The sequence below is a fragment of the Rutidosis leptorrhynchoides genome, chromosome 10 (assembly GCF_046630445.1).
Source record: "Rutidosis leptorrhynchoides isolate AG116_Rl617_1_P2 chromosome 10, CSIRO_AGI_Rlap_v1, whole genome shotgun sequence".
Classification (NCBI taxonomy): Eukaryota; Viridiplantae; Streptophyta; class Magnoliopsida; order Asterales; family Asteraceae; genus Rutidosis; species Rutidosis leptorrhynchoides.
In genome coordinates, this window is record NC_092342.1 from 290,207,306 (window position 1) to 290,232,400 (window position 25,095).

General features: G+C 37.3%; 1 protein-coding gene and 1 long non-coding RNA gene across 2 annotated transcripts; both read left to right on the top strand.

The window, feature by feature from the left end:
- Nucleotides 1-7,415: 7,415 nt before the first annotated feature.
- Nucleotides 7,416-7,937, top strand: LOC139871143 (uncharacterized). The gene has a single exon (XM_071858880.1). The coding sequence runs from the start codon at nt 7,416-7,418 to the stop codon at nt 7,935-7,937; it is 522 nt and encodes a 173-aa protein (XP_071714981.1).
- Nucleotides 7,938-10,875: 2,938 nt separating this feature from the next.
- Nucleotides 10,876-16,427, top strand: LOC139872819 (uncharacterized). The gene is made up of 3 exons (XR_011767162.1): nt 10,876-11,485; nt 11,800-12,014; nt 16,285-16,427. It is a non-coding gene; the product is annotated as an uncharacterized lncRNA (long non-coding RNA).
- The last annotated feature ends 8,668 nt before the right edge of the window (nt 16,428-25,095 follow it).

Genomic DNA, 25,095 nt, shown 5'->3' on the forward strand with positions numbered 1-25,095 from the left:
GCGGGTCGGGTGAAGTGGTTCTCGGTCATAGAGCTCACTTCACATATAGGTGGATTGATCAACTTGTGTATCGGTCCAATTGGCACGGTTGTGCATTTTGGTTGACCACCTTTGACGAGGTGCACACTTTGTGTGTACGTTATCACATGGGCAGGTGATGTGGATTATATAACCCGAATGGCGAAGGGTTAATATTGTGAGTGAAGTAATTATACGTATGTGTATATGGCGTATTTATTTGTGGGTGTTATGGTATGAACCATCGAGCCGGTAGTGCCATAACATGTATGTGATCGAGTGTGAACCACGAGCCGGTATTACTATAAACTAAGATGTGAACCACGAGCCGGTAGCATCGAGTGTGAACCACGAGCCGGTAGCACTATAAACTAAGATGTGAACCACGAGCCGGTAGCATCGAGTGTGAACCACGAGCCGGTAGCACTATAAACTAAGATGTGAACCACGAGCCGGTAGCATCGAGTGTGAACCACGAGCTGGTAGCACTATAAACTAAGATGTGAACCACGAGCCGGTAGCATCGAGTGTGAACTACGAGCCGGTAGCACTATAAAAGAGTATGACTCAATTGTGTATGGTGTGAACCACGAGCCGGTAGCACCATAGCGTTATGGTTAACCATATTGTGTTTGTGATTGTTTAGCATGTTAAATATTGTATACATATAATGTTGTATTGTCGTGATGTAGCTAACCCTCCGGGTGTAGCTTATTGGCATTTGTTCACATTGTCATTGGTGAACTTACTCATTGTTGATGTTGTTAGCTTGTTGCTTAGTGATCGTACGGTATGCTTAGATTAGCTTGCCGTTATGCTTGGATGCTTCGGTATGCGGTATTTGTTTATTTATGTGGCGTGTCCACTTTATGCATATATATGTATGTAGTATATTATCATTCACTAAGCGTTAGCTTACCCTCTCGTTGTTTACATTTTTATAGATTGCAAGGATACGGTAGCTCGGGTAAGCGCGGGGACTAGTGGACTTGCGTAGTTTGCTTTAGAAGACTTGCTTTTGGATTTTGATTAGGATTGGGTAGCGTGTCCCCAATCCCATGCTCGGTCTATGTTTTTGTATAAACTAATGGGTCGAAATAGTCACTTGTGGTATTTTGGGTCGATGTGGGCTCGGTGTCATAAAACTCGGTTTTTATTGTGAAAAACTCTTAGTTTAAACTATTGTAATATATTGTGAAAGTGTTTTGGTTTAAAAGTGTCGGGAAGCGGTTTTTTCGCCCGCGTGTGTTTGTAAACTGATCAGAATGTTTTAGTACATCTGGACGCCGTCCCAGATGGCTGGACGCCGTCCCAGTATTAAGTGCTGGACGCTGTCCAAGCTTTTGGACGCCGTCCAGATCAACTGTTCCAGAATTTTTTTTTTTTGTGGCACATTTTCGGAAGGTTAACGGGTTGGGTTGTTACAGGTGGTATCAGAGCATGGTCTAAGGGATTTAGGTGACTTGAGATAGGTGCCTAGACTTAGACTTTTATGTGTGCTTATTTGTTGCGGGACTTGTAGGATTACGGGTCGGAATGGGAATTTGGTTAGTGCCTTAATTGATAGGTGGACTAACGTGTATATTAATACGTGGATATTATTAATATGTGATTGCGTTGTGTTTTGTTTATGTTTGCGTTTGCATATATCATCGAGCGAGGCGGTCGTTGTACTAACGAGCCGATACGGTGTGTATGCGTAATAAGGACTTGCAAACCTTATTACGGGTGCAAATCGTGTCTAGCAAGTGATGTACGACGAGTGTTTAGCAAGATGGGGCGGTGTTGTGTGTGTGCTTTATACGTTCGTGATCTAATCGCTTTTGCATTCCTTAGAATGGCGACGGGAAACGGGATCGAGATGAATGACGCGGAGTTTAACGCTAGAGTTGCGGCCACCGTTGCGGAGCAAATGAGTGCGTTTCGGGAAGAAATAGATAGGAAGTATTCCAAATTTCGGGGTAGTGGTGAAATGGAGCGTTATCTTAAGAGCTTCATGAGGACTAAACCCCCGATGTATGATGGGAAACCGGATCCTTTGGTAAGCACAACTTGGATCTCGGATGTCGAAGGGTGTTTTCGTACTATTGAATGCCCTCCCGAGAAGAGGACAAGACTCGCTACTAGTTTGTTGCGGGGTAGGGCGAGGGATTGGTTGGATGGTAAGATTGATCTTGTCGGTGGCGAAACGTTTATAGCCTTATCGTGGGACGAGTTTAAGGAGGAATTCTTCAAGGAGTTCCGGACTTCGGCCGATTTGTGGGAATTGCGTAATGAGTTGCGAAATTTGCGACAAGGGTCTATGGATTTGAATACTCTCAAGACGACCTTTATGGCGAAGGCTCGTTTTTGCTCGGAGTATTTGGGGAATGATCATTTGTTGATGCAAGATTTCTATCGAACCTTGAATGATGACTTGAAGAGTAATATTAGCAGAGTTCAGGCGAAATCGTTTGTGGAGTTATTCGCCGCGGCTAGAGGTTTCGAGTCGTATTCACGATCGAAGAAGGGTGAACCTTCAAGGGAGAGAAGGGTTGTTTCTTATGGTGCTCCGAGTAAGAGGACTAAGGGTCCGAGTGTGAGCACGGGTGGTACGCGAACGGGTATACCGGATTCTAGTGCGGCTAGATGTTACAATTGTGGTGTGAGGGGTCACAAGTCTTGGGAATGTTCGGTACCAAAGGGTGATGGCATGGTGTGCTTTAATTGTCAAGAAGAAGGACATCGTAAGTCGGATTATCCCAAGTTAGCAGGGACGGGTGCGGCAAGGAGACGTTAAGGTACGTTTTGTTTTAATAAATATGTCCTTTGATTATTTATTATGAGCCGTTGCGTTTGAGTTGATTAAATGCCTTGTGTTGTGCATATTGATGTTATGGGTGGCGTTCCTAATGGAAGTACCCTATGGTGACGTTGGATTTTCGGGCGAAGGGCTTAAGGCTTGGTGCAACCAAGCATTCCTTAGTATTTGGAAAATGTTTCTACCAGACCATGGAAATGGGTTTTAGTGTTCGGTTGATAAGCGCGTGTACGCTTTTGTGTTGAGATTGGTGAACCGTGAGGTTCGTCGGGTGGTTGGAACCCTTGAGATCGAGTGTTTTGGATATCGATATATGTTGGTAACGGAGCCTACATGACGCGACATTAGGTGCCTCTTTTATACCTACTAGCGTGGTGTTCGACTCCGATGGTGTTGCGGTTACATTGTGCTTAGGGTACCGGAGTGAAACCCTTAGGTACATGAGTGAGTAAGTGGAAGTTGACAAACTAAAGCAATTGGACGATTGCGAGGGTATTGGTTTGTGTAATTTGTGGTGCACTTTTCGTTCGAAAGGTTTTAAGGATTGGTTAAAATCCTTCGTATGCTCAAGGTTGGAGCAAGATGTAGTGATGGGTCGTGTGAACCCAATTGTTGGTAAAGTCTACCTTTGGTAGCATTGTACGAGTTGTGAATATTGGAACGTAGTTCCAAGTGGGGGAGTTACACTCCCGCATGAGGAAGTTTTAGTGTGAGATTTCGGATGATGCTTTTGGTAGATCCGGAAATTTGGTCGAGACACAGTTTGGGTCGATTTGTGGTAGAGTACAATTTTGGTTAACTTGTACTTATGATATTGGATTTGTAAATTATCACTGAGGTGGTATGTTGGTGAATCTCGTTGAGAGATAATGGACGTGTTTGGCGAGCAAGGTAAAATCCCTCGGTTAAGGGATGTGTGTGAGTCGCGTTCTTTTTTGGAGAATTATTGTTTGGTACCTATGTTCGATATAGGTGGTTCTTGCTCGATTGTGGATGGTTAGTGGTATCCGCTAGGGTTCACTATAGTGTAACAGAGCGCGATGTTGCACTACTCGTTGTTTGAGGCCGAAAGTGCGTATGTGATTGATGAAGCATGATCTTCGGGTCTGCTGACTTCATCATGGTTGTTGATTGGTGGAGCATGACCTTTAGGGTCCGCTGACTTCATCATGGGAGTATGCGATTGGTGAAGCATGATCTTCGGGTCCGCTGACTTCATCATGAGCGAGGTGATATATCAGTGAAGCATGACTTTCGGGTCCGCTGACTTCATCCGGTGTTGAGATTGGTGAAGCATGGCCTTCGGGGTCCACTGACTTCATCAGGAGAGTAGTGTTACGTTGGCATGGCATAACATTATCGGGAAATGCGAGTACCGGTGGGAAATGAGAGTACCATTCTTGAGTTGTGTTGTGGGAACTATCGGTTGTTTTATACGCCGATGGTGGAGTCGTGAGGACCGTGTGGTGTGATTTGTGATGCGATAGCCGCGTTTCGCTCACATGTTATCACGGGTGTGACAATAGCCGATTTTGTACACCTTAGGACTAGCGTTGCCATAGTCGTTCTGGGCGCTTTTGGTTTTAACCGTTGGATTATGATGTTACGGCAGTTGCGTATTGGTCGTATTGCGCACTACAAGGGATGTTTAGTGATTGGTGTTATCCGTAAGGATTCGTTCGGATCGGTCTTCATCGTTTCGGGTTGTTGACCTTGGATTGAGACTTGGTTGCTTTTAGCATTGTACTCGGTAAGGGTACGCTAAGGGGTTGATATCTCGGTTCGAGATTTGGTTGAGTTTTTCCCGATGTTAGGGAATGAGCATGGTTTTAGTGCTCGGGATTGTGAATTGATAAATCGCGTGTGACGATTTAGTTGTTAAAGGCGATTCATTGGGAAGGATTGCTTAGGAAAGTCGGATTGGGGCTATGTTTGAGGAGAGTTGAGTGAGGTCTGTTCGGTTACGTGTTGCAGATCGCGAGGACGCGATCTTGTTTAAGTGGAGGAGAGTTGTAAGACCCTGTTTCTGTTTCTGATTTTGCAGTAGATCGGGACGCCGTCCAACCTTCGGGACGCCATCCAGCAAAGAAGGACGGGACGCCGTCTAAGAATTTGGGACGCCGTCCCATGTGTCTGTCGGGCCAGCTCTGGGATTTCAAGATTTTTATAGGGGTATGTTGGTCTTTTCACATGGTGGCCGGTTTTAAGCCACAAATGGGCAAAGGTTGAGCTCATTCAACCCTATCTTCACCAACAAAACACTCTCAACCATTTTTAGTGAGAGAGCAAGGGTTTTAGAGAGAGAGAGAGAGAGAGAGGTTGATTTGGAGAAGAAGGAGTCGGATTCTCGCAAAAGCTCGGGTTCTAAAGTTGTTCATCTCGCTCCTAGCTACGTTGTGGTGGTATTGGTAAGCTCAAACTCCGAATTTCATTTGTTAGATTTGATATTCAAGTTAGGGTTTTGAGCTAGATTGTTGTGAAACCCTTTTTGATGATGAAGTAGGTTCATGGTGACTAGTTATTCTTGTCACTTGGCGGGTTTTGGGTTGGTTGTTGATTTGGCCTTGATTAGGGTTGATAATGAGTTGAATCACTAGGTTTGGTGATTTTGGAAGTGTTGGAACCCTTTTGGATGAGTTTGGTTAACTAATTTTGAAATGGGTCAAAATTAGGGTTTTGGTGTCAAAATGGGCATGACACGTGTTTATCACTTATGTTCGGGTTTATTCGGTGTGTTAGGACCAATTTCACTCGTGTTAGTGATTATTGGTTAGTTTGGACGCGATTTGTGCTTGAAAGTGCATTTGGGTCGAATTTGCACTAAGTATCATATGGGTTGAGTTGTAGGTCAACCCTAATTGTGTTGTTGTGTTTGTGATGATGGATTAGGTACTTTCCATTGGCGCGTGGCGGTTTATTTGGAAGCATTCATCAAGGCGACAAGGTGAGTGTTAATATCCTATGTGCATATGTATGTGTAGGATGGGTGCGGGTCGGGTGAAGTGGTTCTCGGTCATAGAGCTCACTTCACTATAGGTGGATTGATCGACTTGTGTATAGGTCCAATTGGCACGGTTGTGCGTTTTGGTTGACCACCTTTGACGAGGTGCACACTTTGTGTGTACGTTATCACATGGGTGGGTGATGTGGATTATATAACCCGAATGGCGAAGGGTTAATATTGTGAGTGAAGTAATTATACGTATGTGTATATGACGTATTTATTTGTGGGTGTTATGGTATGAACCATCGAGCCGGTAGTGCCATAACATGTGTGTGATCGAGTGTGAACCACGAGCCGGTAGCACTATAAACTAAGATGTGAACCACGAGCCGGTAGCATCGAGTGTGAACCACGAGCCGGTAGCACTATAAACTAAGATGTGAACCACGAGCCGGTAGCATCGAGTGTGAACCACGAGCCGGTAGCACTATAAACTAAGATGTGAACCACGAGCCGGTAGCATCGAGTGTGAACCACGAGCCGGTAGCACTATAAAAGAGTATGACTCAATTGCGTATGGTGTGAACCACGAGCCGGTAGCACCATAGCGTTATGGTTAACCATATTGTGTTTGTGATTGTTTAGCATGTTAAATATTGTATACGTATAATGTTGTATTGTCGTGATGTAGCTAACCCTCCTGGTGTAGCTTATTGGCATTTGTTCACATTGTCGTTGGTGAACTTACTCATTGTTGATGTTGTTAGCTTGTTGCTTAGTGATCGTACGGTATGCTTAGATTAGCTTTCCGTTATGCTTGGATGCTTCGGTATGCGGTATTTATTTATTTATGTGGCATGTCCACTTTATGCATATATATGTATGTAGTATATTATCATTCACTAAGCGTTAGTTTACCCTCTCGTTGTTTACATTTTTATAGATTGCAAGGATGCGGTGGCTCGGGTAAGCGCGGGGACTAGTAGACTTTCGTAGTTTGCTTTAGAAGACTTGCTTTTGGATTTTGATTAGGATTGAGTAGCGTGTCCCCAATCCCATGCTCGGTCTATGTTTTTGTATAAACTAATGGGTCGAAATAGTCACTTGTGGTATTTTGGGTTGATGTGGGCCCGGTGTCGTAAAACTCGGTTTTTATTGTGAAAAACTCTTAGTTTAAACTATTGTAATATATTGTGAAAGTGTTTTGGTTTAAAAGTGTCGGGAAGCGGGTTTTTCGCCCGCTTGTGTTTGTAAACTGATCAGAATGTTTTAGTACATCTGGACGCCGTCCCAGATGGCTGGACGCCGTCCCAGTATTAAGTGCTGGACGCCGTCCAAGCTTTTGGACGCCGTCCAGATCAACTGTTCCAGGATATTTTTTTTTTGTGGCACATTTTCGGAAGGTTAACGGGTTGGGTTGTTACAAAACGGGTGTCGAATTGGGACGTGCTTGTTCAAAAATTCAATAATCGTCTTGCGACTTGGAAGGCGGGTCTCTTATCTTCGGGTGGTAGACTTACTCTTTTAAAGTCGGTTATGGAGAGTCTTGGGATTTATTTTATGTCCCTTTTTATTTGCCCGGAAACGGTCTTAAAAAATATCGAAGCCATTCGAGCTAGATTCTTTTGGGGTAGTAACACTTCAAAAAGAAAAATGGCTTGGATTAAGTGGGATCAAGTACTTGCTCTGTTTTCCCAAGGTGATTTGAATATTGGTAGCTTGAAAGCTTTTAATTTAGCTTTAATTATCAAGTGGCGGTGGCGTTATTTTTTCTCATCGGACGATATGTGGGTCAAGGTTATAAAAGCAGTACATGGTAATAATTTTGATAACACATCTGGTTCTGGTCCATGGTCTGATATTGTTGCTTCTTGTCATAAAATGGCTTCCGATAATGTCATTCCATCTGATCACATTCATTTGGAGGTTGGTAACAGAAGAAACTTGAGTTTTTGGTTTGATTCGTGGTGTGGTCCGACTCCGTTAGTATCACGGTTTAATAGACTTTATTATCTAGATGTTAACAAACTCGACCGGGTGGCGGATAAGTGGGTCAATGGAGAATGGAAATGGGTTTGGTCAAGGGAGGTAATTGATTCCAGGAACTCAGATTCTCTTTTGAACTTGTTGCATATTTTACAGAATGTTCATATTTCGGACCGTGAAGATCGTTAGAAGTGTTCCTTGAATGGGGATGGCGTTTTCACGGTTAAAGCCACGAGAGAACATATTGATCATATCATTCTGCCTTCGCTCCAAATATCCACATCCTGGGTAAAAGTTCTTCCAAAGAAGGTGAATATGTTTTGGTGGCGGTTTAAGCTAGATGCCCTTCCGTTAAGATGGAACTTATCTTCAAAAGGTATCGAATTAAGCTCGACTAATTGTCCGAACTGTGACTTGTATGTTGAACGGGTAAACCATCTCTTTTTTGAGTGTTCTTTGGCGTCCGACGTCTGGAGGTTGGTTCGTATTTGGTTAGATTGTGGATTGCCTAGTTTCTCCTGTTGGTCGGATGTTGAAAGTTGGATCGATGATGCTCAGATGTCGACATCTTCCAAGCTTCGTTTAATAGCGATCGTAATTACCTTATTTTGGGTTCTTTGGCGATATCGGAACGGCGTAGTTTTTAATGATATTGTAATCCGTAGATGTAGTATTATTGATGTCATTAAACTTTATTCTTTTCGTTGGCTTAAAAACCGAGGTCATGTAGTTTCAAATTGGAACTCGTGGCTTCTAAGCCCCTTGTAATTTCTCTCTTAGCGCCTTGCTAGAGAGCGTTTTTATTTATATATATATATATCAATTCTTTTGCAGTAAAAAAAAACACCATCAAATAGTTTTTATTTGTAGAGCTAAATACATTTACACATATGAGTAAAATGTCCGATTTTTTTTAATAGTAGTATAAACTTTCTTGCTACCTCAAGGTATAAGTTGGTTTTAAGAAAAGTTTGTTAGATCCAACATAATAATCATTATGTTACATATATAAACATAAAACAACTTGAAAAACTGAAAACCTATATACAAAATGCACATCAATAAATACAACACAATCTTGCTATATATATTTACACACACAAACAGAATCTTTTATGTATTTGAAGATAAGTTTGTTTGATCTAAAACCCTAAAAATCAAAAACTTTAAAGCCCCTTAGATTTATGAAAATGATGAATATAAAAACTTAGTTTTCTTTTAGAACTTTCATCAAACACCTTAAAGGCGCAAAAAAAAAAAAAAAAAAAATACCGAATTAAGAACATCATCTTTAAATATAAACAATCATATTTGGCTAATCAAGGATATCAACATTACATACGATTATAATACATAATCCGGAAAAAAAGAAAAAAAACTTACGAAGAAACAAGGTTCTTCAAGAGCTGGAGTTTTGAGTCAAATGTTTTTTGGAAGAAAAAGTGAAACCAGATGGAAAATGGATTGAGAAGGTGAGGATAGGGTTGGAAAAGATAATCAATATGGGGACAAGTGCACGTTTTTAGATGACCCACAAATGCATCTGGACATCCAATCCATTAAGTCACAAAGTAAACAAGACTTTTGCTCACCGAAAAAGCATTTTTATTCACCTCAGCTCATAAAGTCATTAATAAACATGCCCAATGTCTACGATTGAGAGATTAATACATCAAACAAAACATAATTCAAAGAAAATAATAATTGTGATGAAAATTGAAAGAAAGTGATGGGAGAATAAATCTAGTTCATTTATTCTGACCAAGTTAAGTACTCCGTATATCAATATGTTTGTAAAAATAACGACAAGTTTTTTAGTCGATTTATGGTTCAATGTGTCATTAAACTAAATGACTTTAGCAATTACATTAACTTAATACATAAAACATATCATTAAACTGTTTCGTTTAAATAAACTCATGGTTCTACGGGTCATTTCACTAGTAATATAAAATTCTATACCCATCACTAGATACAACGACTTTATTTTTTTAACGGCGAAACATCGAATACTCTCATTTGTCACCCACATACGTGTTAGAAGGAAACCCAATACGCGACGATGTTGGCAGTATCATCGAAGGTTGAGAAAACCCCCAGAGACCTTCTCAAATCGCGTTGATGTTTGCAGTACCATCAAAGGTTAAAAACTACCTATTTGAAGTGAGAATCGAATCTGAATTCATATTACCAAATTGAATTTGACCTTCATATATCAATGAAGCCCAGCTTCAATGGTTGGTAGGGCTTTGAAAATTGACACTTCAAATAAGACTGTTTCTAACTGTGTCAGTGACATCAAAGTTAAGTGATGTACTTTTTGGTGATGTGGCAAGGTCAAGAGATGAAGTTAAATAAAGGGGAGTGTCAAATTTGAGGGTTAAATTTGTGAATGTGTGATGTGGTAAAATATTATTGGTAGTTGGGTATAAAATATATTAATTAATAATATATAAAAATATTCGAAAAAATCGGATTGGCTGAAACTAAAGTGACATACCCGTGAAATTTCCGACTGACGCCTCGGACATCAAATTTTGACGCCGCGTTAGGGCGTCAAGGGCGTCAAACAGCTTGCCACGTGGGATGACTGGAAAAAAGTGACGCTGGGTTAGTATTAGTCTAAGGGTGTGTTTGTTTGTCTCTTAATGGAATGGTTCAGCGCTGAATGCTGAACCATTCAGCATTCAGCGCGTTTGTTTCTGACCTCTGAATGATATATGATGCTGAATGGTTCAGAATTCAGTGCTGAACCATTCAGAGTTGAAACGCTCTCTTAACCATTAAGAGCTTAAATATTCTTTAATATTCTCCTCAAATCATATCCTGAATACTTAACAAACAAATATATTGAATTTTCTATTCATGTTACACGCTAAAAAGGTAATTTTACTTAGTCCATATCGTTCATTCTAAATGATTATCAAACAGCTTATTTTCATTCAGAACAAACTTTATTCTGAGGCTCTGGATCGTTCAGATTCTGAACCATTCAGTGCTAAATCATTCAGTTTTATCAAACGCACCCTAACACTCTCCTCTCTTTTCTCCTTGGTTCGAGTGCAGATCTGAATCTCAAACTTTCTGGCCATCTGTTTCTTCTTCTTTTTATTTCAAAATACTTTTACTTTTCTTGATACATCCATTTTATCACCCTCTTCATAAACTCTTGCGGAACGTTACATCTCTGCGTATTATCACGCTTTCCAGATCTAGGTTGTCTTTTTGTGCCGCCACTACTCCGGCCACCGGCATCTCGCGGCTGGTCCGACCGTCTTTCCTTTCTGTCGCCTTTTAAGGTTTTGTCTCTTCTCTCCTCCTTCCTTCTCTCCTTTCACCGTAGCTTTTCTAGGATTTTCGTTTTTCCTGTTGGACACCGTCGCTCGGTACAATGCTGCAGGCGGCGAATGCCATCTGCATTCTGTGGTACGGTGACCTCCCCGATGGTTGGTTCTTTTGGTTTTCTCGTTTGATCTCGGTTCACTTCGGTTTTGACCGGTTTGTCCATCGTATTCTCACCGGCGTCCTTTTTCCGGTCTGCCTGTTTCTCCCGGTTATTCACAGGCGACGAACACTTCGGTATCTGTGGTTCGACTTGGTGTTGGTTGAGTGGTTCAGAAACAAATTCGACCACCAGAAGAAGTTTTAAAGGCTGAACCCTTTTGCAAGACGTAATTCTCTAACAAACCCTAAAAACTTAAACGCACCTACCCCTGCTAACACCCCTGCTACAACAGGTATTAAAGATTTTGTTTCTTGAATTTATTTCTTTCTCTGATTGTAATTGGGTTTCTGATATCTACATGTTTTTTTTTTTTTTTTTTTTTTTTTTTTTTTTTAAGGCAAGGAAATATTATTATTGATTACCATAAAATGTACAACGTCACAAATTACATCTCAATATTGGTTGCGAAGTAAGCAACCACTAAGCAAAAAACTAATACTAACAAGATAAATGTATGTGCGGGTTACTTAACTAAGTAAGCCACTCAAATTTTTTCTCCTTCGAACGAAGTGAAATCCATTCAAATTACATATTTTGTGTTGTTAGATCATATGAAAAGAAACATGCTGGTTCGAAAAAGCGTTGGTAACAGTACTTCTTCGATGTTTCAAGACCGAAAAGAGAATCATAAAGAAGCACTTAAATCGCCTGCAAAAGGGGGTTCGAAAAATTTGATGTCGCTTCGGAGTTCACCCCATCTCGAAGAAAGAAAAATTTGGGTGAAAAGAATGACGTCACAAAAACTTGGGTTCAATTCTATGGTAAAGATTCTGACTTTAAATCTGAACCAACATCTTTTAATCAAACATTTGAATCAACAGTTGTTGAACAACAAAAAGAAGTTATTATTGAAACTTCTTCTGTTCATGAGGTCATTTTGAAATCAACTAATGATGAAGAAGAACCGTTGTCTGATATTGTTACTGAAGATTGTGAGTCTGAATTTGTTAAGATTAGGAATAGGAATTTTGTTGTTCTCCATTACTTCTCTGATTATAGCCTTTCTGACCCTTATTTCCCCCCACATCCCCCCCCCCCCCCCCCCCCACAAAAAAAAAAATCTTTCGCCTAGACCTCAATTTCTCCGTTATGAATAAACCAAACCCTCAAATTGAAAGCTTGCTGACTAAAGATGAGTATGTGGATGATGATGACGGAATTAGACTCGAATATAGCTTTAAACATTCTGAGAATTTAATATTGTCAGACAACGAAGCAGGAGGAGAAGTAGAACAAGAAAATGTGGAAAATGAGGCTTAGGTGGTGATTCGGGTCATGGGTCATCCGACAATTTATCTGATATAGTTTCGGTAGAGAAACAAACCGTAGAGAAGGTGTAAAAAGCATCAAAATGTTGGCTTTTTACACGATTTAAGACCGTTTCGGTTCTTTTTGTGTTTTTCGTTGTAGCCTGTTTTTCTTCATCTTTTACGGATTCCTCACCCATAGACTTCCCAATCTATGAAGATGTTGATTGAGATATATCATGAATTTTTGAAATTTTTGCATTTGCTAAAGAATCATTTGACGGTCTTGTTCAAAATGTGAGACAATGGTCAATTGATCTGCTTTCATACCTCTCAAACCGAAAGTCCCATTTTTTCCTACCCATAAGAATAGCCTTTCCATAAAGTTCTTTAACCCATAAGAATAGCCTTTTCATAAAGTTCTTTAACCTTACTCCTACTTCCATACACGTAGAAAATTTGTCCAATCTCCAAGTTAGGACATTGTATTCAAGAATTTCATGAATCAACGAAGAAATGGAGGTAGTCGAAGAAGAAATTTCTCAGGAAATGGAAGTTTAACACTGGCGGCCAGGAAAGCTTGACCGTAAATAACTAGCTTTTCACACTCGTATTCTGACCTAATATAAACATCCCACATGGACTTCAGGTATCATATCAGTATCATAACAAACAGTAAGTGCGTAGTAAACCATTTAAACATAAGATGCCAAACTCCCATAAAAATGATAACAAAATTTATGTTCTAACAAAAGTTAGGACTCCACCACCAAACCTGAAAATTGATATTGATATCACATATACATTAATGTTATTATTAGTTTTTTACATATTATATAACTAGCTAGGCAATGTTGAGGCGGTTTTAATTTGTAAAAGTAAAATAAAAAACACAGTATGGTTATCAAAACCAAAATAACAGTGATTTTTGAAAACAACTAAGGAGTTGCCGTAAGAAACCTTACATAGAGTAAAATACCATATATAGTTCTAGCCCATCTTGGTTATAAAATTGAAGCGGTCTACAACTCCCTTTTCCCCATCATCATCATCATCATTAACAGTAGATTTATGAACAAGATATTTTCGACCTTGTCCATTGTGAGACCACTAAAATTAGATGGATCACCTACTATCATGTTATCCGGTAAGGTAGCACAATAAACATACAACCTTCTTGAGCGAATGGAAAAAACAACTTCAAAAGACCAGACCCAAAAAAGTAGAAGATACTTTCAAACGGTATATCCGCATCTTCATCAAAAATTTCTTGAGCGAATGGAAGCTTCTTGAAACACAGTATTTCACCTATGTAAAAGATGGTGCATAAACATGATTTCGCTTCTTGGTTGAAGAACCTAAGAACTATAATGAGAAGTTTCTCATCCGATTGTTTTTTTCTCCATAGACTTGCTCCTCCAAATGTATTCTTTGTTAAGAGTTAGACGATAAATCTCATTCTTTATATTGCTGCTGTTCCTCGACCATCTTAGCGTAACTTATCATTAATATTCCTTGATGATTTTGTTAGAACAACTTTAAACTCTCCAACAAAAGGTTGTTTGGGAGATCTGTGGGTAGATACACAATCCTCCTTTCTCTATTAACAAGATCGAAAATTTATAAGTTACGGTTCTCTCATTGCATCCCAAAAAGTATTCAACTTTTGAACATACCGTATAATATCCAGTTATTACCAAGTCCCACTACTCGCCTACCACATCCACTATTGGGTAGATACACAATCCTCCTTTTTCTATTAACAAGGTTAAAAATTTATAAGTTACGGTTCTCTCATTGCAGCCCAAAAAGTATTCAACTTTCGAACATACTGTATAATATCCAGTTATTACCAAGTCCCACTACCCGCCTACCATCATCCACTATTGGGCGAGATATCGTAAAACCATCCAGGAGTGTCTATCCATAAACAACACCAACATCCTCATTTGTCGAATAGGCGAACGCCCATGGTTGTGTTAGTTGTCGATTGTCATTATAGTTTCGGATGAAATTTGTAGGACGACCTATCATATTACGATAAGGATTGAAATGCGCCATAACATAAAGATCCGGGATATCCAATCTGAGTAGTATGTTAGGTAATACTTCACTCGGGAGATCTAGTAGCCATGTTCTAACATTATCTAATCTGCTACTCAGAACACGACTGGTATGTTAGGTAATGTCAGAACACGACTACAACACTACAACACGACTACAGTATCCCCCACGTGGATTATTACCTATCCTACTACTTAGATTGGATATTCTAGATGTTTATACTATGACTCATTTCAACCCTTATCTTATCGAAATATAATACGTCGTTCTACGAATTTCATACGGAACTATAATGATAATCGACAACTAAGATTACCATTGGCCTTCACCTATTCGTCAAATGTGGATGGTGGCGTGGTCTATGGACAGAGACCCCTGGATTGTTTTTCGAAACTTTCCCGATAGTGTATGATGATAGACGAGTTGTGGGTCTTGTTAATAAATGGATATCATACGACATGTTCGAACGTTCAATACTTTTTAGGCTGCAAGGATACAACAGTCACTTATTAAAGTCATTCCAACCAAAAACATCAAGGAATATAAATGATAACGTACGTTAAGTTGGTTGGAGGAACAACCGCACTATAATGATTGGGAAATATCGTCTATGTCGTGGCAAATAATACATTTGGAAAAGCAAGTCGGCGGAGAAGAAAAAGATCAGATGGACATAGTTCTCTAGTTCTTTAACCAAGAAGTGGAATCGTGTCTGCACCATGTTTTACATTGGTGAAATACTTGTTTCAAAGAAGTTTTTTGATGAAGATGAGAATATACCGTAGGAAAGTATCTTCTATTTTCTTGGGTCTGGATCTTTTGAAGCTGTTTTTCAATTCGCTCAAAAAGGTTGGATGTTTATTGTGTTACCTTACAAGATAGCATGATAGTAGGTGATCCATCTAATTTCGGTAGTGTCACAATGAAAGAGGTCGGAAATGATGATGATGGGGCAACATAGTTGAATACGGCTTCAATATTATAACCTGTGTTTGGCTAGACCAAATCATGATTTCTGGATCAATTGTTGGAAGTGTCATTTTTTCTAGCGGGCTTACACTTGCCAAGGATTGCTAGGACTATATATGGTATACTCCGTATTATTCTATGTAGTAGGTATCTTACGGCAACTCCTTAATTGTTTACTAAAATCTCAATTATTTTGATAACCATACTCGTGTTTCAATTATTTTGGCTTTATTTATTGAGGCAACAACAAGCGTCGATTTAGTGGCGACTTAACTGCCGCTTAGAGCCTAAATTGATTTTCAGGCAGGCTTTAAAACCCATGAAAATTTGATTCTACCATTTTCATGGCGTCTTTTTTTTGTTTGTATTTTTTATTTTTATTTTTCCTCCTTTCGGTTTATTTACTAATTTTAATTTTTTTTTTTTTTGGCCGGAGGTCTTCACGGAAGCAATCTCTCTACCCTAGAGTAGAGAGGGGGATGAATTTCTTTTCCTGTGGGTGGAGGATTCCTTTTCTCGACTCATGGTTAGAGAAACGACTTCTTTTCTATTTTAGGGTAGAGGAAGGATTGTCTGCATCTTACCTCCCCATACCTCGCGGGCGCGAGATTAGGTGTTGCTGCTGCTGCTGCTGCTGCTGTAGTAGTAGTAGTAGTAGTAGTAGTAGTAAAGATTAAAACCGTTTCAACCTTGCCTAGCTAGTTATGATATGTAATAACTGATAATAACATTAATGTATATCAATTTGCAGGTCTGGTGATGGAGCCAAAATCAAGAAGTGAAACTCTTCTGGCGCTCATATTATAACCGAGGAATCTTACTTACTGTTTGTTGTGATACTAATATGATGTCTTGGAGTCCACGTTGGATATTTACATTAGGTCGGAATACCAGTCTTGGGGCATGTTTGTCAAAACTAGCTGTAAGCTGAAAGCTGGTAGCTGTTTGCTGAAAGCTTGTATCTGTTAGCTAGAAGCTGTTAGCTGAAGCTTTTTAGATATATTTAGGTGTTTGGCAAAGTAGCTGGAGCTGTTAAAAAAATTCCTAAAATAACAAAAATAGACATGAGGAAAAAGACATTTAATGCTACTTTAATATATCTATGTGAATGTGAATTTCAATTTCAATCGTTTTACCATATGTTCTTGTGTTTGGATTTTAAAAATTGTGACTACCACTAGAAACATGTTTGACAGTAGCAGTATCATCACCAAATGCACACTTTTCAACTTCTCGAATCTTTCCGTTATTCACTACATTATTATCGAATTGAGACAAGAAACAAGTTATGTGTAAGGATTTATAGCTACACATAGCAGCAAACAATAAACATAGATGTATTCAATTATGTGTAACCAATTTAAAATTCATTAAGATTAAAATCATTAAATGTGTAACCATATAAAAATTATGAAGCAAAAATCATTGACTGATGTAAAGGCTTATGTTGGTCAAATCATATATATGTCTTACTGAACTTTAACATATACGTGTAGCTATTTTTCAATAATACGTATCCAATTTAAAATCTTATACATATACGTGTAACCATATATTACTCGTCCACTCATTAACGAATACATACAGAATACATGTAATCATGTATGCATCTTCCAATTGAAATCTTAAGGATTGTTCGAAGCAGGGGCGGAACATTTAAGGGACAAAAGGGGGTATCCGCCCCCCCTCGATTTCGGGGGGAAAAAATTTTTACACTAAAAAAAAAAAAGTTTACGAAAAAATAAGGTTTTTTTTAGTGTTTACCCCCCTTCGATTAGTTTCTTACCCCTTCAATTAGTTTCGCCCCCTCTCGAGTCGGGGTCAAGTTCCGCCACTGGTTCGAAGGCCCACATGTAATTTAGAGAACATATAGCAACACTAGAAAAGGCATGAAGAGTGATTGAACTTACCAGAGGTGATGAGATGAATAATCCCACGAGAGAATTTCTTGAGTTACGTACTTGGGATTGATCGTATGAACATGGGGTGTACGGTTTTATTACGTGGTTTGAATTCTCTTGGAAGGGTATTTGATTAATTAAAATATAAAAAGCTCTTAAAAAATCACAAACGCTTGTTGAAGTAGCGTTTAAAAAAAGGAGCTTTTTCCAACCCTAAAAGCTTTAAGCTATTTTCACCAAACGGGGCTTTTTATTAGATAGGAGATTTTTCACAAAAACTAAAAGTTAAAAGTTCCAAAAAGCTCCAAAAATCTCTTTGCCAAACATAGCCTTGGTTGTTTACAGTCAAGCTTTTGCAGCCGCTGGTGTTCATTTGAATTTCTCAGGAAACACAACGCGTTGGCTGTGCTAGGAGTCCATGTAACGATGGTACCTATTTCGTGGTTGTTTGCAATTATGATCCTCCCGGTAACGTTGTTAGCGAGTTTCCTTAATAGTTGCCTATTTTATTTTATTTATTCCGCAGCAAAATAATTTCGTAGCTTAAGCCGATCAGTATTAACAAAGTTGTGAGTTGTGCTTCTAAGAGTCGAAGTATGTGAGTAATAAAAAATTTCCATTCAGATATGTATATGAAGAAAACAGAAGTGAAATGCAGTATCTCTTTAGTCATTATTTTGTTTGTTTAATTGATTAGTGTGTTCCCAATTCATTGTAAAATGTGTATCAGCAACATATCTTTTTATTTATGCATATGTATTTTCAGCAACAAAAAAACCCCTACAAAATAATACAGGATATAGTGAAAATCACCTACAAGATACAAATTATTTCTCAGTACATAACTCATTATAGAACAAGATACATATGATTTTTAAATCATAAGTCAAATCAGAATATCATGTTACACCCCGATAAGATAGATGCACTGAAGTTACAAGTGAATTTTGGCGTTAAAAAGATGTTACACCAATCTACTAAATTTTCATTCCTTCTTCAATTGCATTGTAAGAGCATCAATATTATATATGTACCTGTTTGGTAAATGTTGTCGTTAAAATAACTACAAAAGACATGAACGCTCTAAACACTTATAGGTAGGAATGACAATGGATCGGATATGGATCGGGTGACGCCATATCCATATCCATTTCCATTTAATTTTTGTTAATCCATATCCATATCTATTTAATTTCAGTTCATCCATCCATACTCATATTCAATGGATTAAACGGGTTAATGAATATCAATTAGATATTCAAAAAATGTTATAATATTTCGTAATACGTGATAAAAACAAAACGTAATATAATTAAGATATATATAACATGTAACATAATTAAAATATATCTACAAGAACGTGTATTCTTTGTCGAAAATACAACATAAATTACTAAATTTACTATTAAACATAGACTACGATAAATTAAATGGATATTTTGTATGTTCATTTTATTAAATGTCCGTGTTTATTCGTAATATATCATAGTTAAATAATTATATGGTTGCAAGCAAAAATGTATGTGCAATGGTAAATGCATTTTTAAAAATATATGTGTTTGCCTATATTTATATGTTAAGTATTTATATATGTATTTCGGGTGATAATGGATATATCCATGGATGAAAATTTTCATCCGTATGCATATCCGTATCCATTTAAGTTCATCCATATCCATATAAATTATTCATATCCATCACGAAGCAGGTGGATCAGATGGATATCTGCTGGATCGGGTGACCATTGTCATCCCGACTTATATGGATGTAAATAGTCATGTAATCCGGTCTTAATGTGCATTTTATAGCTAGGATATTTGACTTATAGTTTTGAATAAATGTTCATTTGTTTTCATTTTCAACTTAAAAATTTGGAGGTTTTCTGTCTCTGTAGAGAAAACTTGTTGAGATGTATAAAAGTGGGTCTTTTAAAGTGTAGTTATATTATATATATCCCAAATTGGACACATTTTCTGTCATATGAGTTTTCCTAAACCATCTTTGGAAATGACTTGTTATTTTCTACTAACATCTTTGGTAACCTATTATGTTAGCAAATATAAACAAACGTACTCAACCTTTAGAGCATTACACATCAGTCACTGTTTCATAACAAACAGTTGAAACATATACACTGTAGATAGATATAAATTAGTTAATGGAAATTGAAGGAACTCAATTGAGAATCAGATAAATTAATTAATGGATACTGAAACATATGTAGTAGATAGATATAAAGAGTGACTGACTGGTGGTCTGAGAGAAGACGACGCGACGGAGAGCCCAAATGTCAACGAAACCGAACCAAACGGAGGCTAAACGGAGTGAACCAACTAACATCAACCATATTCCCAAACCTTTCATCTTCAATTTCAATTTCAATTTCTAATTAGGTGATTGTATGTATGAATTTGTGAGATACAATCTAATGCAGTGCACTCACTCACTTTGACAGCTTGACCTTCTGACGAATCAATCGAATATCGAATATTATTTTAAGGGAAAATCATAGATTTATCATCTATGTATGCTATTTGTTTTTTTTAGTAGATATATAATACGAGGAAAATAGTTTTTTTTTTTTTTTAAAGACAGCCATTCTAATTTTTTTTAACAGCTAACTCGCATCACTGGCGGATGTCCAAATCAACCCACCCAATCATATCACGGAATGAGGACCGCCAAAGAGGAAATCGAAGGACGTTAATTCACGGGCCACACACAATTAAATCCGGTAAAACGCCCCTTGTGAGGATCGAACCTGGGACACAGGTCTCACCTCGTGATGCCGGGACAAGGCTGGTTACAATTGGGCTAACACCACAATGGTAGACAACCATTCTATTTGCCAATTTGAAAAAGACTTTACTTCATATTACTCGTTATGTAAAAAGTCACATTAATCACTATACACAACATATTATGCTCGATGTCGTTAGAATAATCCAACGAAAAATATTACTTGTAATTTAGATTGTTTCAAGTAACTTTGTTAATTTGTGTTGCTTGGAACGGACATTTATATGGATTTTGTTTTAATGATGACGATGACATGATATGATCGTTCTGAATTCAATTAGAATCGGAGAACAATCCAACAAACAATCAAGAATCTAGAATTGAAGAATAGACTCTGAAATATGAATGCCAAGACTTTCATTGAATAAAGTCAAAATTACAGAAATGGGGAAGAAACTGAATTACATTCATGAAATTGAAAACTGAAAGCTAAACATAACAGTTGATCATTACTTATACAACTTCTAATTTGAGCCAACTCCAACTAATTTGTAACAGATTATGTTAGGGTTGTTCTTCGTTGTCGCCCAGCTCCCCATTTGACTCTTGAAGCTGTAACATTCAAATTTTCAGCTCATGTGCTTGTCACGTGCCACTAAATGAACCAGCTCACATGTTTATCACGTGACTTAGCTCATATCAATACTCCCCTCTTCAAAACATCATTGTCTTCAAGGATGTCAAATTTCAAAATTGAAATCTGGGTAACGTTGAATTAGGTCATCCGTCAATTCCCACGTGGCATGTAAGACCCTAATCTTCATTGTACAGCAGGGTATATATGGTACATAGCGTGTGAATGAAGATGTGTAATCAAACAGAAGTCAGAAGCTGAGCTGGGCTAGGTGTGCTCAGCGCACACCCAATGGTGTGCGCCGCGCACTGTTCACTGTAGCCGGATCCAGCTCTTTTATTCAGATATTTTGATGGGCTTTTTGGTAATTTCACTTGTGGACGTGATAAAGGCTACCAGATCAGATTGTGAGGAGTCATAACTCCATTTTCAACTACCATATCCATATCACTTTAATTTTAGAGAGAGAGTGTGATTTCTTAAGTGAGAAAGCTTAAATCCAAGAGGAAGAAGTTGTTCTCGGGCCAAAGAGCGGGTATTAAAGTTGTTCATCTCCTCTCTAGCTACGTTTTGGTTCTAGTGGTATGTTCTAACTTTGATTTCCTTACTTTGATTTTGTGTAAGGGTTAGAGTTTGGGTAAATGAAAAACACAAAACCCATATTTAATGATTTTGGGTGTTCTTGGGTAAGATGGAGTCATAAAGACTCAATGGTAACTAACCTAGGATTTCAAAGTGTTAATTGATGATTATGAGTCCTAATTGGTTAGTAAATCACTAACACACCTAGTTAATTTGTAAATGGGTGTTAGTTAGGTTAGTAGATGACCCGAAATGGGTGTGTTGACTTTAAATTAGTCAAAGGGTTAATGATTGACCTAGTTGGGAATTTTGGGTATGAATTACCCTAATTATGTTATAGTTAGCGTTGTTGGACCTTAATGTGACGATCGCTCCAAATCCATATGGACGAACACGTGATTCATCGATTTCATTGCGAGGTATTTGACCTCTATATGATAGGTTTTGTAAACATTGCATTCTTTTAAAAAGGCACACCATAAATGAATATTTAAATCAAAGGTTTTCGACATCTGATGATTTCTACATATAGACAATCACCGTAAATAATAGTTTACAATAGTACTTCCATTGACAATGCAGTCAAAATAAGATACATGGTGATGATTTAGTGAATGCAACGTTTCCTTGATAAATATGCCATGTAAGACTCCATGCACATAGCTTGTCTAACATATAAGCAAACAGCGGAAGACTTCTAGGAACCTGAGAATAAATATGCTAACAAGTGTCAACACAAAGGTTGGTGAGTTCATAGTTTTAGTGTTTCGCATAATCTGTATATAAAAGTGGATCACAAGATTTCAGTTGTTTCATCCAGAAACGTTTATCAAATATTCTACAAGATTGAGCACCCTGGTAACTAAGCTTTAACGTTATAATAAGTACCCCTGTTTTAACATACATACAACCAACATGTTCAATACACGCAATACAACGTGTACTAAACTCAAATAGTATACGTCTGTTTTATAGTTCAGGCTAGGGTTTCTATACCTGGAACAGACGGGGATGTCAAGCCCTATGGATCCATATACCTCTATTCTCGCCCATCGGTTCTTATAACCGACAGTTACTAGTTACCAAAGTTAAGGGATTTTCGGTTCAAACTCGGTGTAGAATTTAGTATGTACTTGTGTCCATTGCGTTTAAAGTAAATTGCATGTATTCTCAGCCCAAAAATATATTGCAAAAGCAATTCAAAAAGGAGCAAATGAAACTCACCTTAGCAGCATATAAAGTCGTTCACCAAAATGTGATCGAAACTCGGATTACCAAATAACCGTAGATCTCAACCTAGAGAACATATGTTGGTCAATAAATGTCTATCAAGCTAGGTCAGGTCATAGTGTATCACAATCCTAATGCTCGATATCGACATACAAAAGTTATCCAAAGTCGTTTCAAAAAGTCAATTTTGACAGTTGTTTAACAAAACGAGACGTACCTTATATAAGGATTCATTTACTCAGTTGGTAATATTCAAAAAATCCAATTTATCAATCTCGTAAACAAGTTGTTTAAATCTTAATTGTAGATTCAAAAGCAATTTCAATTAACGTCAATCATAATTCAGTTGATCATATCTTTTAATCCGTTCATCGAAATTATTCGATATCTAAATGAAAAGTTATTGATTTTTCGCCAGCTTTCCAAAAACATGTATATCATGTACCATTTACCAGTAATATATGTATTTAATTCGTGATTCATTATAAATTGTTTAACGACAAAATTTAGCATACATGCATGCATAAATATATATACTCGAGCACTAGACATGGATACACAATTAATATATAAAAGATAAGATATGAATGCTCACGTATCAATATTGTGATTCAATATTGCAGGAAAGTACGTAGACGTAACGGAGATGATAAACACTAGGTTTGACTTGCGAATATTATTCATGAACATTACCCATAACCTCCATGACAATAGCCCATAATTTCCTTAGCTCTATCCCGTTCGAAAAACCCATTTTTGAAAGTGACACGCTCATAACCTCGTCGTAGTATTTTATGTATAATACTAATTATTAATAATACTAATAATAATAAGATTAATAATAATATTAATCTTAATAATAATAATAATAATAATAATAATAATAATAATAATAATAATAATAATAATAATAATAATAATAATATAACAGAGGGAGTAATTGTGCAACAAATGAACAAAAATCGTCGAAATTTATAGATGTTTGCTGGGATCTGTCACCATGCGATCGCATGGCTCCCATGACCAATTCCCATGCGATCGCATGGATTGGTTTTACAGTTCACAATGTTTTATCGTGTACCTCGTCGACATATTTATTAACTATATTTATAATATATTTCATTTATATAATTAATTATATATTATATTAAATTCACGTGCATAGTTAACTTGTAATTTTCGTTCCGATAAGTCGTACGTCGTCACTCGACTTATGTCCCGGTTCCGGTTTTTGAACGTCCTTTCGTACACTGAGAAAACTAGTACTTTTCGTTACACGACGTGTACCTTTATCAAAAATTAAACTTAATCATTGATAAACTATGTCACTCGAAGTGTAGCTTTAATCAATTAAGTGTTTTGGTTATTTGCTTCTATAAATCATCATCTCGTAGTATATACATATACATATATACATTTTCATTTTGAAATAGTATTTTACTGTAGCAAAGTTAATGTAGCAAAGTTTTTTTACTGTAGCAAATAGTGATTTTCGAAAACACTGTAGCTTTTCGGGTACTGTAGCAATTCAAAAATACTGTAGCAATTTAGTGTTTTACTGGTTCATCTTAAACATTCTAGTTAACTTATCTAATTATATCAATCAGATAATCAAACCAATAAGTTTAATGCACAATATCATATACATAACATTTTGTTACGTTTTCAAGTTATAGTATATATATGTATCTATTTACATATAATTGTTCGCGAATCGTTGAGAACAATCGAAGGGTAATTGAGTAGTTCAAGAATTTTAAGATTCAACTTTACAGACTTTGCTTATCGTGTCAAAAACATTAAATCATTTAAAGATAAAGTTTAAATTTGGTCAGAAATTTTCGGGTCATCACAGTACCTACCCGTTAAAGAAATTTCGTCCCGAAATTTAAGTGAGGTCGTCATGGCTAACAATAAAAATGTTTTCATAACGAATATGAGTTAATAAATAGAATTTTATCACCGTTGAATAATATGAATAAAACAATCCAATTTCTCGAAGCGTATGAGAGAAGTTATCATAAAAGAGTGAAATGAAAGAATAGAGATTCGTCTTAACTTTTGACGTAGTTAAGATTGATTTCCGGAATTTAGGGAATAGAAAATCTTCATAATCTAAATACGATTTGATTCTTCAAAATTTAAGGAAATTAAGATTTCCTTTAAATGCGTAATCTTCCTCGATTGTTATGTCTGATATTTCGCTATAAATTAACCACTTCCGTTTCATTATTTTCACCACTCCTACATCTTCTTCCTTATTTCATACTTCCAAAAGATTGTGAAATGCTTAATCCAGTTCTGATTCTTGATATTTTCTTGGCTATCGTATCCTTCATTCTTCTTTTTCATCTGCCACCAGAGGAAGTTATTTTCTTCTACTATTACCTTAGGGTTATAGTATTTTTCATTCTCCCGTGTCTTTATATTGCTATACGCATTGATATAAACGGTTTGTAATATATGTGTTGTTGTC